This window comes from Mobula hypostoma, chromosome 6 (genome assembly GCF_963921235.1).
Source record: "Mobula hypostoma chromosome 6, sMobHyp1.1, whole genome shotgun sequence".
Classification (NCBI taxonomy): Eukaryota; Metazoa; Chordata; class Chondrichthyes; order Myliobatiformes; family Myliobatidae; genus Mobula; species Mobula hypostoma.
The window spans coordinates 183,895,423-183,913,446 of record NC_086102.1 but is presented as its reverse complement, the minus strand read 5'-3'; the positions used below and the strand labels follow the sequence as shown (position 1 = coordinate 183,913,446).

General features: G+C 42.4%; 1 protein-coding gene across 3 annotated transcripts in view; it reads left to right on the top strand.

Moving 5' to 3' along the window:
* The window catches only part of slc12a8 (solute carrier family 12 member 8), a 148,818-nt gene that overhangs the window by 67,106 nt on the left and 63,688 nt on the right, over nt 1–18,024 (top strand). For all 3 annotated transcript variants that reach the window (XM_063050152.1, XM_063050151.1, XM_063050150.1), the window contains exons 6-7: nt 8,011–8,124; nt 12,892–12,979. In XM_063050152.1, coding sequence (XP_062906222.1) covers nt 8,011–8,124; nt 12,892–12,979 — 202 coding nt within the window. The remainder of the gene's footprint in view (nt 1–8,010; nt 8,125–12,891; nt 12,980–18,024) is intronic.

The window sequence follows — 18,024 nt, the reverse complement described above, 5'->3', positions numbered from 1 at the left end:
CTTCCAGCTGGGTGCAGGTATCTCCATACATGGCCTCCTCTACTGCCATGATGAGGCTAAACTCAGGTTGGAGGAGCAACACCTCATATACTGTCTAGGTAGTCTCCAACCCCTTGGTATGAACATAGAATTCTCCAACTTCCGGTAATTCCCTCCCCCTCCCTTCCTCTATCCCTATTTCACATCACCTCCCTCATAGTTCTGCCTCTTTCTACTACTGCGCATTGTTCTCCTGCTAATCACCTCCCTGCTTCCTCTCCCCCACCCCTTTGTCTTTCAAATTACTGTTTCTTTCAACTAACAGCATTCTTTAAACCCTTCCCAAAGTTCTTCCTTCAGTCCTGACGAAGGGTTCCGGCCCGAAACGTCAACTAATCTTTTCAACTGATGCTGACTGACCTGCTGAGTTCCTCCAGCGCATTGTGAGTGTTCCTTTGACAACAGCATCTGCAGATTATTTTGTGTTTGCAGGTATCGATTACAACTGATGTTTTGAGGACAAACTCCGTCATCTACATCAGGGATGATGCCTGGGCATGTCTAGTCCAGTGGTATTTATACCTTTGTAGTCTATCCCTCCTGATTGGTTAATCCTCATCCAATCAGGTTTCTGTTGTCCCACCTTGCTTACAATTGAATTCCAGTTCTTACTTGGAGGAAGACCTTCATCGTTGTTAAAACTCTTTTCCTCTAGTTTTATTTCAATGGCTTCCTTCACCAATTGGTCCCAAAAACATTGGCATGGCACTGTAGTTTAGTGTCGGCAAGGTCAATCCTCTGACCATTGCAAATGTGATCTTCTGCTACTGCCGATTTCTCTGCGTAACCCAAATGGATACATATTCTGAGCAGCCTAAACTGGCCAGACGGGAAGCACGGTGGAAACCTGCATCAAGGAGCACAGGAGGTGTGTCCATTTAGGTTAACTGATGTCATGAATATCCATTTCTCCTTCTGGTAAAAATTTTTTCCCTCCCCTTCCCCTCTTCTTCTATTCCCCACTCTGGTCTTTTACCTCTTCTTGCCTGCCTATCACACCCCCCTGGTATCCCTGCCCTGTTCTGCTATGGTCCACTCTCCTCTCCTACCAGATTCCTCCTTCTCCAGCCCTTTACCTTCCCCACCAACCTGGCTGCACCTATCACCTTCCAGCTATCCTCCTTCCCTGCCCCCCCCCCCACCTTTTTGTTCTGGGACTGCCCCCTTCCTTTCTTGTCCTAAAAAAGGCTCTCGGCCTGAAACTTTGACCGTTCCATAAATGCAGCCTGACCTGCGGAGTTCCTCCAGCATTTTGTGTGTGTTGCTCTGGATTTCCAGCATCAGCCGAATCTCTTGTGTTTATGAAGAACGTCGTCTGGCGTTGGAACTCCCTACCTCCCCAGTCCAGCATCCCCTTCAATCCTGATGCTAAAGAAATTCATCCAAACAATTGCATAATATAGCAGATGCCAGTGATCAACAGAAACTAATTTGGGGGGGGGGGCAATCAATGTTCTGTCCAAGGTGTGTGCGTGCACACACATCTTTTACTACTAGTGCACAAAGGAACTTAAACAGCGCACAGAACATTGTCACCCTCTACCTTGTTGGCATGTTAAGTACATTTCATGACCGTACGCAATCACCTTTTCCAGTTTCCAATGCAGACGTTGTTGACAATGTGGAGTTTGCGATGATTTGTCTGCAGATTTTGGAACTGGCTTATTTACAGTTTTTATTCAATAAATTATTCAGTGTGCATACGTTGTTGTCACTGGGCAAAATAATTGCACAGCACTAGATCATTACAAATTAGAGGGAACATTGTTGTCATTGAGCTGCTGAGTAATTTGAGATATTGATGTTATTCATTCTCATTTTAACCTTTCTCCCTGATCACAAAGCAATTGCTTAATTTTACTCTTTCAAAGTCAAGGATTTTCACTCTGTAGATTCTTTTGAGCTGTTACCCCCACATTTATTCCACGCGATAGAAGAACTATTAAACCTTTGTGGTATTTGTCCATTCTAGTAAAACTGGATAAATGCCATTTAAAGAGGAAAGTGATAGGAAAGTATGGAAGATGTGAAATCATCAAATGTTAGAAATACAATCATTCCAATAGTACATTGTGATGTTGATGCAGTTTCAAAAGGAGATTATTTCCAGTCTATTTTGCACATCTGTTCTGCACATTTATTTCTGTGTTTTAATAATGCAAATTTCCATCTATGGGTGACAACCTGTCTAGTTTTATCTTGAGATCAGTAACTCGTTTCTCATATTTCCCATCACTTCAGCAAAAATTATCTTTTTGCATTTCCTGTTTTTGTTTTAGTGACCTCAATTTATCCCTCAGAGCTTCAATTCTGATATAGCAGGAGTCTTATCTGGATCCAGGCCACCCGCTGACTTGCTTTCTGTTACCACAGATGCTACCGTGTGTTTTCAATATTTTCTTTTTACATCATATTTATTTCATATTTCCGGAACTGCAGTCTTAAAAAATCTTGTTACCTGACTTCAATTTATTCAGTGTTGGACTCCGCATGATCTCCTCTCAGTCCTCTTCAAGAAAAAGCCTGAGCTAATTCCCTTGAAAGTTGAGATCACCCAGTCAAATAGCTGAATTAACTTGTTCATTGTGCGCCACATTGTGAGACATGGGCCATCACGATCTTTCCATGATCATGATTGTTCTTGGCGAATTATACAGAAGTGATCATATGAGCATATCACAAGTCCACCCTTATGTTATCCGACCACCCTGACGCCATGCAGATAGCCTCTGAAGGGTTTTGATAATGGCTAGGGCCATCCATCTTGTAAAGCCACTGCCCAGAAGAAGGCAATGGCAAACCACTTCTGTAGAATAATTTGCCAAGAGCAATCATGGTCAGAAAACCATAGTCACCCATGTCATATGATGCGGCACATAATGATGACGATGATAAACTGTTCCCTCAACTTATAGACTCACTTTCAAGGACTCTTCATCTTATGTTCTTCATATTTATTGCTTATTGCTTCATTAATCTATTAATTGATTAATTACTTTTTTTTTACTGTATTTGCACAGTTTATGGTCCTTTGCACATTGGTTGTCCACTCTGTTGGTGTGGTCTCTCATTGATTCTATTATGGTTATTGAATTTACTGAGAATGCCTGAAGGAAGATTAAGCAACACACATCAAAGTTGCTGGTGAACGCAGCAGGCCAGGCAGCATCTGTAGGAAGAGGTGCAGTCGACGTTTCCTGACGAAGGGTCTCGGCCTGAAACGTCGACTGCATCTCTTCCTACAGATGCTGCCTGGCCTGCTGCGTTCACCAGCAACTTTGATGTGTGTTGCTTGAATTTCCAGCATCTGCAGAATTCCTGTTGTTTGAAGGAAGATTAATCCCAGTGTTGTATATGGTGACATGTTTGTAGTTTGATAATAAATTTACTTTGAACTTTGAAATGAAAGACCTGACCGATATAATGTCTTTCACAAATTCTGCACACTCCATTTGCTTTGCAATCGATATAGAATGTTCCTGCAGTACTGTTATAATGTGGAAGTATATAGAATTATTTTGATGATTAGGTAAGATTTACTAATGGCAATTCAAGGCTCAATACCCACATCTCCTCAAATTGAACATTCACATTACAAATCATTGTGAAATTACGATGATAGTCTTCTCTGTCAAAGTCGAAAACTGGATCATACACGTAGGCGTGGGATTCTGAGAAATAAATGGATATCTTGTCAGACAGATCAAACTGTGTAACTCCAACCCTCCAACTGTGTCTACTGGAGTTAAAAATAGTGAATCTGGTGGTGACTTAAAGGAAACAGAGGTCAATTTCTGAGCAGATCATTATGAGTGTGGGAGTTGAGAGTATTTTTTTTACTGAAAGTGTAAAAGAAAGGAATTGTAAATTTTTAAAATGATGTTTTGTAAGTAGAAATGGAGAGCATTATGAATCAAAGTATTACCGAAATACCCCTAATGTTAACGTTCTGAGATCTTTCATTTTATGGAATGGTTAACCATGAACTAAATTGAGTTTGAAAGAGGGGTCAGTGGTGATGCTGAAGTAAGCAGACTTGGAAATGGTTACGTGAGAGCCAAGTTTCAACAATAATGTCCCCAGTCAAGAGCCCACCTGAAACCAGAGGGAATTAATGGCAAGCTGGGGTGACTGTAGGATGTCTTCAGGTAAGATGCCACCTGCAGTGACTGAGATCCCCAGTACTTATCCATGTCATTGGGAATAGATCTCCATTGCACTGGGATCTGAATTGGTGGTGTGAGAGGGAAGCTCTGGCTGGCTTTAGAAGAGAGACGGGGAGGATTTTTTTTTAGCCGGAAGGAGGTGAATCTTTGAAATTCATTGCCACAATGGGCTGTGGATGCCAAGTCATTGGGTATATTTATAGTGGAGGTTGATAGGTTCTCGGTTCTCGATTAATAAGTGCATCAAAGGTTGTGGAGAGAAGGCAGGAGAATGGGGTTGAGAGGGACAATAAATCTGCTGTGATGGAATGGCAAAGCAGACTCAATGGGCTGAATGGCCTAATTCTGCTCCTATGTCTTATGGCAGCAGGGATATACTTTTGATTCTTTTGACCCTGCTACTATAGAATACTTTTGAGAAAGTTAGGTAACTTGCCAGGAGATACAAGAGACTGCAGATACTGGAATCTGGAACAACAAGGAAATGAAGTACCTACCTGACACAACCTGCCTGTCATCTTGCATTTCTCCTCAGTCCACCAGTCACAGTTGACCCTGTTTTGATTTTGCACGTTATCGTATACCTGCACCATTCTCTTTTGGTAGCTTTTACCCTTTATGCTGCATTGTTATTGTTTTACCTTTCTCTAGCTTAGTGCACTGTGTAATGATGTGGTCTGTATGAACGGTGTGCAAGACAGGCTTTTCACTGTATCTTGGTACATGTGACAATAATAAACCAATTCCAATACCAAGAGGTTTAAGGTGAATGGAGGCGGGGTGGGGGGGTAGGATTTAATAGTTAACTCTGCGAGAGCTGCCAGAGGAAACGTTTGAGGCAGGTACAGTAACAATGTGGAAGGCTGGACAAGCCCAAAGGAGGTGTAAGGTGCTCCTTCTCTCCACTCGCCCTCAGGTCCCCTTTGGTCATGGTGTAGCATCTGCATAGCCCGCTTTGGCAGGCTGAATGGATGAGATCTCCTCTGACATCCAACAGCCAGGAATGCGGTTCTGCAACATTCTGTGGAGAGTGAAGGGCATGGCAAGGCATAGAAGACGTTATGGTCATCCACTGCAACCAAGGAAGACCCCGGTCTGTGACGCTTGTTCGTACCTCAGGACCGGGACTTTCGAAGTCAAGAGAGTGGAACCGTTCCAGTGCAACGGCCTTTCCACTTTCAAAACTTTCCGGCACAGGTTTCCTGTCATCGTTGGACATGATGAATACCCACCCACTATTGCAAGCTGCAAACCTCAGTCATGAGCCTTGTTATCAGCTAAGGCCCAGATTATCTAGAGGTCAACTTCGTTACTTTGTGAGGGCTGAAATTCACCTGGAATGATAGATTACTGTAGAATGAAGGCGTCATGTCCTTGGCCAAATCGCCATGGTCATAATCTCAAGCCAACAGAACACTTGAAGTGTTTAATCCTTTTATTTCTAACACACCAGCAGTGTTCACAGTGCTTCAAAGAAAACATGTAGCAATTAGTGGCACCCCAGATCAAGGGGAAGGTTGCCAACACATCTCTGTGATACACCTAACCGTCTCTGGCAGGACAGAATTAAATATACTGGTCTACAGAATGGTTGAGGGGCATGGAATATTAATCAAAGTCCAAAATAAATTTATTATCTAATTACATACATGTCACCATATACAACATTGAGATTCATTTTCTTGCAGGCATACACAGTAAGTTTTTAGAATATTAACCATAACAGAATCAATGAAAGACTTCAGCAACATGGGCATTCAGCCAGCTTGCAAAAGGCAGGAAAATAAATTAAAAAATGAAGGAAATAGTAATAATAAGAAAATAAGCAATAAATGTAATATTTATTAGATTATGAGGACACTCCGTCCTCGTTTATTGTCATTTAGAAATGCATGCAGTAAAAAATGATAGAACGTTCCTCCAGAATGATATCACAAGAAAACACAGGACAAACCAAGACTACAACTGACAAAACCACATAATTATAACATATAGTTACAACAGTGCAAAGCAATACCGTAATTCGATAAAGAGCAGACCGTGAGCACGGTAAAAAAAAGTCTCAAAGTCCCGATAGCCTCATCATCCCACGCAAGCGGCAGAAGGGAGGAACTCTCACTGCCATGAACCTCCAAGCGCCGCCAACTTGCCGATGCAGCACCAATGGAAGCACCCGACCGCAGTGGACTCTGAGTCCGTCCGAAAACGTCGAGCCTCCGACCAGCCCCTCTGACACAGCCTCTCTGAGCACCCTCCTCTACTGAGCGCTTTGACCCCGCCCCGGCTGCCGAGCAACAAGCAAAGCCGAGGACTCGGGGCCTTCCCCTCCGGAGATTCTGGATCACACAGTAGCAGCGGCAGCGAAACAGGCATTTCAGACGTTTCACCAGATGTTCCTCCGTGCTCTCACGTCCGTCTCCATCAAATCAAGATTGTGCACGGCACCCTACTTGACAAATAACAGACATCACCACCGGAGTGGCCGCTGCGAGCTGTGTCGCGTGGCCATCTTCTCCTCCCGCCTTCCTTACATGTTTTATTTATTTATTTCAATATCAATAAATATCAAAATAAATGAAGCAATACATAAATGTCCCTAATTTTGCTAGTTTTCCAATGTCTAATCTTTTGCTTATTAAATCTTTGTATGCAATGGTAATTAATCCATTCAAATAAAACTGCAAATTCACATACAAGTTTAGAAAAAAGTCAGAAATGTTGATCCATATGCTTGCCTGTGATTTATTTATCTCTTTTGAGGATTCTTACCTTGTTGGAAGATTAGGTGATCCCTGACAATGGCAGCAAATATAGCTATTTTGTTTTAGGGGCATCAGTGTAAAGCCCAAATCTTGTTTCACCCAGTGGCCAATCCATCAAATGGATGGCCCATTTGAGAGGTGCAAGACTAGGCATTGAATCCAAGGTCTATCTAGCTTATTTGTTTCCACTGAACTTAGCTAAGTGACATTAGGGCAGCCATTAACTTTGACAATAATCTTAGTGCTGGGGTTGTCTATTGTGTCCGGTGTGCCTGATGCAGCATTATCGACATTGGTGAGACCTGACGAAAATTGCAGGACCGCTTCACTGAGCACCTCCAAAAGCCGAACCTCCCAGTGGCTCAGCATTTACATTCTGATTCCCATTCCAGTTCTGACGTGTCGATCCATGGCCTCCTTTTGTGCCACGATGAGGCCACCCTCAGGGTAGAGGAACAGCATTTCCTCTTCCATCTCGGTAGCCTCCAACAAGATGGTATGAAGATCGAATTTTGCTCCCAGTAAAAAAAATTCCCTCCCTCCCTCTCCCCTCTTCTATTGCCCACTCTGGCTTCTTATCTCTTCTCACCTGCCAATCACCTCACCTCTGCCTGGGTCCCCTCCTCCTTCCCTTTCTCCTCTTGTCCACTCCTCTCCTATCAGATTCCTTCCTCTCCACCCCTTTACCATTCCCACCCACCTGGCTTCAGCTATCGCCTATTTATCTTCCTTCCACTCTTCCCCCCCCCCCAAACACCTTTTTATTCTGGCATCTTCTCCCTTCCTTCTCAGTCCTGAAGAAGGGTCTTGGTCCGAAATGTTGACTGTTTATTCATTACCATAGATCCTGCCTGGCCTGCTGAGTTTCTCCAGCATTTTGTGTGTGTTGCCCTGGATTTCCAGCATCTTCAGAATTTTCCGTGTTAATAATCTTAAGAGCTTTGAACATTATTATAACAGTAAATGATTAAAATTCAATTTTGAAATCAATTTCACAGTCAGAAAATTTAAGATCAAAATGAACTTCTCTCTTTATTCCCTAGATTTTGGATTTGTGGGATATAGTGAAGAACTGCTCGCAAATAATACGTTCCCGAACTACAGTCCAGAGGAGAATTTCTTTACAGTTTTTGGCGTAATCTTCCCCACTGCTACAGGTAAGAGAGTATAGCTGCTTATTCATATTTGAATACAATTTGTTTAAATACATGGCAATTCATTCTAAGCATGAGGAGCTCCTTCATTTAACTCATTCAACCATTGGAGTATTTGTTTCTGTTTCTCTGCTTCTTCTAGCATGTCAGGACCTGCTGAAGGAGAGACTAGTATAACAACAGGCTTCTGCTTGTGTGGAAATCTATGAACTATTAAAAAAAACAAATTAATAATGAGTTCCAACTGATAGTTATCGTATGCCTACACATACGTTCAATTATATGTATATTATGTACATCTGAACCCTATAATAAGTTGACATCTAATTGTCTTCATTATCATCACCATCATCATCATGTGCCGTGTCATATAACGTGGACAATCGTAGTCTCATGACTATGATTCTTCTTGGCAAGTTTTTCTACAGAAATAGTTTGCCATTGTCTTCTTCTGGGCAGTGTCTTTACAAGATGAGTGACCCCATCCATAATCAATACTCTTCAGAAAATATCTACCTGGAGTCAGTGGTCACATAACCAGGACTTGTGATATGTACCACCTGCTCCCATGGCTGCACGTGACCCTGATCCTGGGGGGGGGGGGGGTGAGGTGCTAAGCAGATGCTACATCTCGCCCAAGGGTGACCTGAAGGCTAGCGGAGGGAAGGAGAGTGTGAAACCTACTTTGGTAGAGATGCAACTCCACCCTGCCACCCGCATCTAATAGTGAGGTCACTATTATTATCTATGTTAGAGAGGACATTTGCACAAAGGTCATAAAACAAACATAGTCTAAGGTCTGCATGGGAAGAAGTTACAAGGTAGACCGAGACAAGGGATTCATGTATATCCACCAAACCTTCCTAAAGAAATGCAACTTCCTCACTGACTTCCTTCCAAACAACCTACCTGTCTTGTCTCATTAGTCAACGCCTTCCTTATATTTATGAAAGAGTTAGCAATTCCCACACTGGTCTCACTAGCCATCTTGGAACTCACAAAACTAGAGTCCTTGAACCTGAGGGACTGCTGAAGAGAAAGGGGATGGATGACGAAGATGAAGATTTGTCCTCTGAGTTGGAGATGAATAATTCACCATCCTCATGTGAAATTTGCATTTATTGGACTCATCACTATTTCAGTGGAATTAATTTTGGCTGAATCTTATACACTGATTTATGTATGATTATTTAATAGATTTTATCCAATTTTGAATACGTAGCTGTTACTATGAAGGAAAAAGAGAAATTGCTGAAAACCTAGTAGCACAGGAAGTAACGATACTTGAAATGGTCACTCATTTTGTTTCTCTATAAATGCTGACTGATTTGCTGAGTATTCCTAGTGTTCTTTATTTATTGGCATTTGTGTTTTCTTTTTGCATTCCGCTCCCTTTTTACATGGATGATAGGGCTATGGTCCGGTGCAGGTCGATGTGACGTAGGCAGTTTATATGGTTTGGCATACACTAGATGGACCAAAGGGCCTACTTCTGTGCTGTACTTTTCTATGACTCTACCAATTGCTATGCCTCTGGAAAATATCGGTTTCATTTCTCGTGTATCTGCAGAAGTTTGCAATGAATGCTACTTAGGTAGAAAATGGATTAGGCAAATTGAAATCCTTGCAGAGATTGAGATTTATTTCCAACTGCTGGAGTACTAATTGTAAAGTTTGTAATGATGGGTTCAGTTTTCATTAGTGAATACACTGAGTTGTTAGAAGTATTTATGGCTGGAAATTTGCTGCCACGATGACAATGAAAGGGTAGGTAGTTTCTATCATTTGCTGTAAACCTTACGGCAGTTGCTCACATCTGCGCGTGCAGGATGCGAAGTGAAAACGTGGAAAATATTTTCAGTGGTTTTCTGCTCCTGCATGGGCAGTGCTTACAATTTTCTCAAATGCAATGAATTCAGAATCAATAATTTGATGTGAATTTCAATTTCCTATATATAATTCTCTCTAAATTTTTTGAAAAAATTAAGCCTTGCTTAAAGATTTTTTATTGAAATTTCAATTTAAGTAGGATGCAAATTCACAGTTACTGCTGAAGAGCCTCTTTACTCTGGAAAAAAAAGCAATTTTACAGCAATAGATTGTTTATAGGTGATGCTGTACCAGAGTTGTGTTCTGTCCACGCTCTTGTACGGATCAGAATACTGGTGCATGATAGAGAATGATCTTGCCAAGCTGTCATCATTCCACACCATGAGGCTCCGGAAGATCCTCTGTATCTTCTGACCAAGAAAGATCTCCAACCATGCCCTACTCCTTCAGTGTCACCAAGAGGACATGGCCACAGTCACCATGAGGAAATGTTGGAGATTGACTGGGCACATGATGAGAAGAGAATGTGAATGCATACGGATAGTTTTCATGATGTCCACAATGCTCAATTTTCAAAGTACATTTATTATCGAAGTGTGTATACCATATACAACCTTGAGATTCATCATTTTACAGACAGCCACAAAACAAAGAAACACAATAGAATTTACGAAAAATCCCATACCATTATAACAACAGACAAAATACAAAAACGGAAGAACAAATCATGCAAACAATTTAAAAAAAGCTGACAATCTACAGAACATGAACCACAGAGACCCAGAAAATGAGTCCAGAGCTACAGGCCACAGCCACAGAGCTAGATTCAGCACTGCAGCCAATCCAGGAGCCTGATGCTGCCGGCCACAGCCATGCAGCTAGATTCAGTGCTAAGGCGAGTGCTGATGGCTGCAGAGTCAGTTCAGTGCTGAGGCAAGTAAATCCTCAGGGATTAGAGCTGAACACTGGTTCATCCTTTGGACTCGGCCTTGACACCTTAACCTTTTTAAAATGGCTCAGTGCTTAAATTGGCTAAATATCTGTTTGTTATCTGCTCTCAGGACCGGGCCATGCTGCTTCAATTTGGCTCGAAGATTCAGTCAGGTCCCCAATACCCACTGTGGCTGTACCTGCATTCTCGAGAGCCCATTTCACCAAGTCCTTCAGGATACCACCAAAATGCTGCTTGTACAGATGGGAAATTACAGGCTGCAGATTGTAGTGATTATAGTCCCGAAAAAGTATATTTAGAAAAATTGTTAGTAGTATTGTTAGGTGCCTGCCAAACATCACTGTGTGTTGCCAGCATCATCTTCGGTAAGGAAGTGGTTAAAAATCAAAGAAAAAAGTAATTCCTTAGTCTAAAAATGCAACTTTTTTCATTATCTTTACATAGTACAGATGGGACATTTTTCTCTGGGTTGTCTGGTTTTAAGAACAGTACATCTTCGCTTCTCAAAACAGCCTTTTCCAAGTAGTTGTGTATAAACAGTCCGCATGTGACAAGACCATTTCAAGAGGATCTTGTTTATTTTAATTTCAGAAGCATTTCCCTCATTTAATTCTTTCTCCAATGTTTCTTAAGTTTATTTATACGGCATTTGTTGAAGAATTTACTTCAATATTCATGTGGTATGTAGAGAGGGCCGTACAACCTATCAACTGTTACAGCGCTGTGCGAGCATGTTTATGGATATAGTTACTGGTGAAATTGTGCTGTACCTGATGTTCTGTGTTCGTTTGCAAGTATGTCAGTTTGCAGGAATGCGTGTTATATTTTGTAATGTCAACGTTAAATGAATTCAAAGGAAGACATGGGAGTCCAGATTGCGGGTGTAACTTCTTGTTTACTTTAAGTGAAGCACGCGTGTATCACGTGGTAGCGTGATGACATATGCAATTCATGTATTTATGCATATAACCTGTAATGAATTATTTAGATGAACCAGAATGCTTAATCAACATACACACACACACACACACGTACTGTACTCAAACATTACTTAGATATTAAGTACACAACAAATGTGTCTGTGCCTCCATTTAGGTCCAGGTTCTTGTGAACATCTGGTAGCATATTTACACCAGCCACTTTAGTATTGATTGAGGCACACATTTCAGGTTGAATGACAGATTTCTGTAGTGACCGCTGTGTATTAGCAGCTGTACCAATTGTTAGAGTCACAAAATTATACAACAGGACATTCGGCCCAACTAGTTCTACCCAGCCAAGACGCTCCATCCAAGCTAATCCCATTTAACATCATCTGACTGCTAAACTTTTCCAATTATTGTACCTGTCCAAAGATCTTAAAATTTATTTTTGTACCTTCCTCAGCCTCTGTGTATAATGAATGTTCCTGCGTAAAAAGAATGATTGCAGTTCATGTAAATACTTGTGCGATTCATTCAAGTCTGTACAATCAAATCAATCGAATTCAAATGTAATTATTATTGAACCATACATGGACACAGCTGAATGAAACAGCATTCCTCTGGGTCCAAGGTGTAAAACATTCACAGCATATTCAAAGTAGTGAGCAAAAACACATAGTCACACAAAAAAACACACATATATACCTCGAGACACATAAAATGCTGGAGGAACTCAGCATACCAGGCAGCAGCTATGGAAAACAGCAACTTGTCGATGTTTTGGTCCGAGACCCTTCATCAGGACTGATGAAGTGTGTTGGCCGAAACATTGACTGTTTACTTTTTCTATAGAAGCTGCCTGGCCTGTAGAGTTCCTCCAGCATTTTGAGTGAATTGCTTGGATTTCCAGCATCTTCAGATTTGCTCTTGTTTGTATATAGCCCAGGACATGTCCCCTAAACTGATGGTCCAGTTCCTGCAGTGTGCAGCCACTGCAATCCAGCCTGTGATGTCACTGTTAATTTGTGGTTTTATTGTATTAACTTTGACTTCTGTAATACTCAGGTGTGATGGCTGGCTTCAATATGAGTGGGGATCTACAGAGACCCGCATCCAACATCCCTGTTGGGTCACTAGCAGCTGTGGGCATCTCGTAAGTTCTGCTTACAGTACCTTCTAAAAGTAACATATCACACTGTGAGCTTGAGCTGTGTACTTCAATGTGATTAATTCATTTAGAATAATAATCAGCATTTTGTGATAATATGGGTGAAGGGAATCTAATACTCAAACTAAAAAAGCCAGTAGTGTCCAGTTTTTCAGTCAGGATCCATAGAGAGAGAAACAGAACAATGTTTTTACCCCGATGGTTAGTTTCTCATGTAATCAAAACTGAAGCAAGCAGCAGTCCGAGTAGAGTCTGTATTTATATGGATGAGAAGTAATATTCTGCCCCATTCTTATATGTGGACAATTACATAAATACTTCCTAAAAAGAGTTTAGAATAGGGTAAGCAAGGTCCACCCGATACATCAGGTTGGCAAGTTCCTAGGTGGAGGCCCATGGGAGTCCAGAGGTTAAGGTCCAAAGGTCAAAGTCTCATGATTAATGAGTCCTGGAATTGGTACCCAGAGGTGAGCAAAGTTTGGAGATCGAAATCAGCGTTCAGCATGTCTGGAGGTGGAGGACCGAAGTTAGCTAGCCTGAAGATCAAGGCCCAAAGGTCGAATTCCCTGGGTCAGTGCTCTGTTTTGCAAGCCATTTGAAAAAAAGGAGGTGGAATTGTAGGGCACTGTACATATTTCACAACCACTGACATTGAGTGGGGGGTAACTTTAAGAGGCTGGTCTGATGCGATGACGTAATTACATAAAGGATTTTTAGCACGCTTTAGTGTTCAGGTTTTGGAATTTAATAAATGTATTGTTACAACTTTCTTAAATTTAAAATGCCTCAACGTTGCATTATTTGTGAAAAGTGTTATGTATGGATCTATTTCTTTTGGCGCAATGACCGCCTGCCCCTTAGAACTACAAACGTACATATTGATCTGTTGTCTGTGCATGTGCGTTGTTTGTTTTCTCTCCCTCCCTCCCTCTCTCCCTCTCTCTCCCTCTCCCTCTCTCCCTCTCCCTCTCTCCCTCTCTCCCTCTCTCCCTCTCTCCCTCTCTCCCTCCCTCCCTTCCTCCCCCTCCCTCTCTCTCTCCCTCTCTCTCTCTCTCTCCTCCACCCCGTCTCTCCCTCTGTCTCGCTCTGTCTCTCATACAGACATCTCCCGCATACGTGCTTTTATTTAATTGATCAGACACAACAAATGGGCGACGAGGATGGGAGTCCCACCACTACATCTACAGACAAAAGTTTACTCTAGTGACATATCAACAGCCTCTTGTGGCCATTTTCAGTGCCAGGAAGGGAATTCCAGTGATGACTGTTACCCGATTACAATGTTGGTCACTATTCCTAGGAGCCCACTCTTATGACATAGAGTTGAAGGGTACCAAACAACACAGCAATGCTGATGGCTTGTCACATTGTCCATTACTGACAACTGAAGAAGAAACGTCTTCATACTGTGACCCAGCAGAAGTGTTCCTCACCACAATGACGGACCAGTTGCTGGTAACAAATTCCGAAATACAAAGGGAAAGAAGGAATGACTCGACATTGTCAAAGGTCTATGAAATCAGCATGCAAGGATGGCCAGCTCATGGGTATGTAAAGAACGCTCATGTGTGGATCTCATGTTCTGGTTCCCTTCAAACTGCACACCTGAGTGTTAGAAAACCTGCATGAAGGACACCTGGGTGCAATCAAGATGAAGAGTCTCACCCAGAGCTATGTGTGGTGGCCAGGAATAGATAAACAGATCAAAGGCTTGGCCAAAAGCTATTCGAGTTGCAGAAAGTTCAAAATACACCCTCCACAGGCACTGTTACACCAGTGAGTGGCCATCTTCACCATGGCAAGGAGTACATATTGGCTTTGCTGGGCCATTCATAGACTCCATGTTCCTGGTTGCTGTGGATGCTCATTCAAAGTGGCTGGAGGTTACACCACTGAAGTCAACCACCTCAGCAAAGACTGTCTCCAGTCTGAGGACTGTCTTCTCCACAAATGGCCTACCGGTACAAATTGTGAGTGACAACGGACCACAATACATGTCAGAAGAATTCCAACTGTTCCTAAAGAAAAATGACATCAGACATTTTAAGTCAGCTCCTCACCACCCAGCAATGAATGGGTCAGCTGAAAGGTTTATCCAAACCTTCAGGAAGTCCATTAAGTGATGGACAAGGAGGGCATTTCTCTACAGCACACAGTAAACAACTTCCTTTTTGTGTATCGGAACTCTGTTCATGCAATGACAAATTAAACACATGAACAGGAATCTGAAATCTCGCATAGTCCTCCTGAAACCCGATCTACAAAAGAAAGTACAGAATAAACAGCTCAGCCAGTTGCCAAGTAAAGCAGCAAGGAGCTTCAAGATTGGAAAGAAAATCCTCATATGTGATTACTAAGAAGACAAGTGGACACCTGGTAGGATAGCTATAAGAACTGGACCACTGATGTTCACAGGGGATGTTGGAGATCAGACATGAAGACGTTATGTGGATCAGAAGCTGGGTGCTCAACTGAAGAACGCACCTGAGTCGAATGCATCCAACAAGGTGGACTCATTACAATCACTGGACTTGCATCTCTGTGATGATCATGTCACAGACAGCATCGTGACACCAGAAACTGGGAATGTTGTCTTAGACAAGACACCTGCCAAACCTGATGCCTCTCCACAGGTCTGGAGGCACTATCCTGAAAGGAACAAAACACTGAACCTTTAGAACTGTGTAGTTATGGACTATTATTGTGAAAGCATGTTTATTTGGGATATGGGTTTATGAAAGGGAAATGGAATGTTGTGTATATATGATAAGAGTACAATCTTATCATCATGAATACTCTCTTGTGCCAGAAAAAACAAATTCAAGGCATCTTGACATCACCCACGGTCTAAACATTGACTATGTCATTGCTCAAGCTAGGGACTGCTGTGATGTGAATATCACAATGGCCATGATTGACACAGATGACTACTGGACAGATCATCATCTGATCTGCTCCACCATGTTCATCAGACCATGAAGAAGAGGAGGATTCATAAGAAGACCAGGCCAAGACTAAAACTTGAGAGCCTCCTTGACTCTGCCACCCAACAGCACCTTTGGGCCTCATTTGGGCAAAACCTCCAACAGGAATGTCCAATGGATATCAAAAGACACTGGGGTCTGCTTAAATCCACCATCCTCGATACCTGCAAAAACATACTTGGGTATATCTAGAAAACATCAGGATTGGTTTGATGATAACGATATGAAGATAGAACAATGTATCTCAAAGATAAGGAAAGCCTTTTGTGCCTGGTAGAATGACTTCAGCAGCAAGGCCAAAAGAGGAGCTTACTCCAGAGACAAAGCAAATGCCCAGCTCAGAGTGAGGGAGCTAAAGAATTCTTGGTGGACTGAGAAAGCCAGAAATCCAGACTCTGGTAACACAAGAGGCTTCTTCAGTGCCACCAAAGCAGTCTATTGTCCAAGTTCTTGCGGATTAAACCCTCTGTGCTCAACAGATGGGAAGAACTTGCTAAAGGATCGGAAGAATATCAACAATTGATGGAGAGAGCACTTTCAAAAGCTTCTTAACCATGGCAGCACTGCTGAACCAGAAGTTACTAATCAAATTCTCCGAAGACCTGTGAGAGAAGACATGGGGTGAACCTCCCAGTATGAAGGAGGTCTAACATGCCGTCAGGAACCTGAAAAGCAACAAAGCCACCAGTAGCAGAGTTCCTCAAGGAGGGTGGACCAGTACTCCTGCACCACATATATGCCCTGCTCCAGAAGGTCTGGAAAAAGGAACAACTGTCCGTGGAGTTCAGGGATGTTCTAACAGTGACCATATTCAAAAAGGGAGACAAGGCAGACAATAGTAATAACAGAAGCATCTCCCTCCTGTCAGCAACAGGCAAAGTTCTTGCACGTATCCTTGTCAATCAGCTCGTTCTGCTATCTGAAGAAGTACTCCCTGAACCAGTGTCGTTTCCACGCATCTAGAGGTACCACAGAGATGATCTTCACAGCACACCAATTACAGGAAAAATGCCGTGAAAAAAAGGCAGTCTTTGTACTTGGTGTTCATAGATTTGACAAATGCATTTGATACAGTAGACCATCAAACTCTCTGGCGTATGCTATCAAGACATGGCCCTTCTGACAAGTATTTATGAATACTGGGGCCACTGCATGATGGCATGTCAACCACAGTAATCAGCAATGGTAGCACTGAATCAAAACCCTTCACTATGGAGACAGGAGTCAAACCCATCTGTGTCATTGCACCCACTTTGTTTGCCATCTTTATTGCTGCCATCCTTCATTTCATTGGCCAGCACCTGCCTCAGGGAATCCCAATCGTGTATAGAATTGACAGCAGGCTTTTCAACCTCAACCGGTTCAAGGCCACCTCATAGAGCCCTGGGTCTTGTTTTGGATATAAAAAGTGACACAGTTACGGGGTCTATATCAGCCACCACCCAACCAGCCACTTATCCAGCCCTCCATTAAAGCTGACGATATCACCCTTGAAAACATAGACCATTTTCCCTAACTTGGCAACATTCTCTCCTCAGAATCAGACATTGACTCAGAGATCAACCACTGCCCGAGTAGTGTTATTGGAGCTCATGCAAGATTAACGAAAAGGGTCTTTGAAGACCACAACCTACTGGACCAAACAAAAAACTTTTGGTCTATAGAGCAGTCATCCTACATTACCATATGGTCCATCTACAGTAGACACCTGAAAGCCCTGGGACAAAACTACCAAGGAATCTTATGAAATATTTTGAAGATCAGCTGGAAGAAGAGATGAAGTAACACCAGCAGAGGAGGCCAACATGAACAGCATCTCCAACATGATAAAGTAACACTGACTCTGATCGATAGGCCATGCCATCTGGATGTCTAAATCGCATCCCCCCACCTCCCAGACAGATCCTTTATTCTCAGTTGAAGAAAGGTCAGCGAGCCCCTGGCGGGCAAGTGATACGCTTCAAAGATAATATCAAAATCAGCCTGAGAAAATTTAACATTACATCTAAAACCCAGGAAGACATTGAACTCAATAGGCGCACCTGG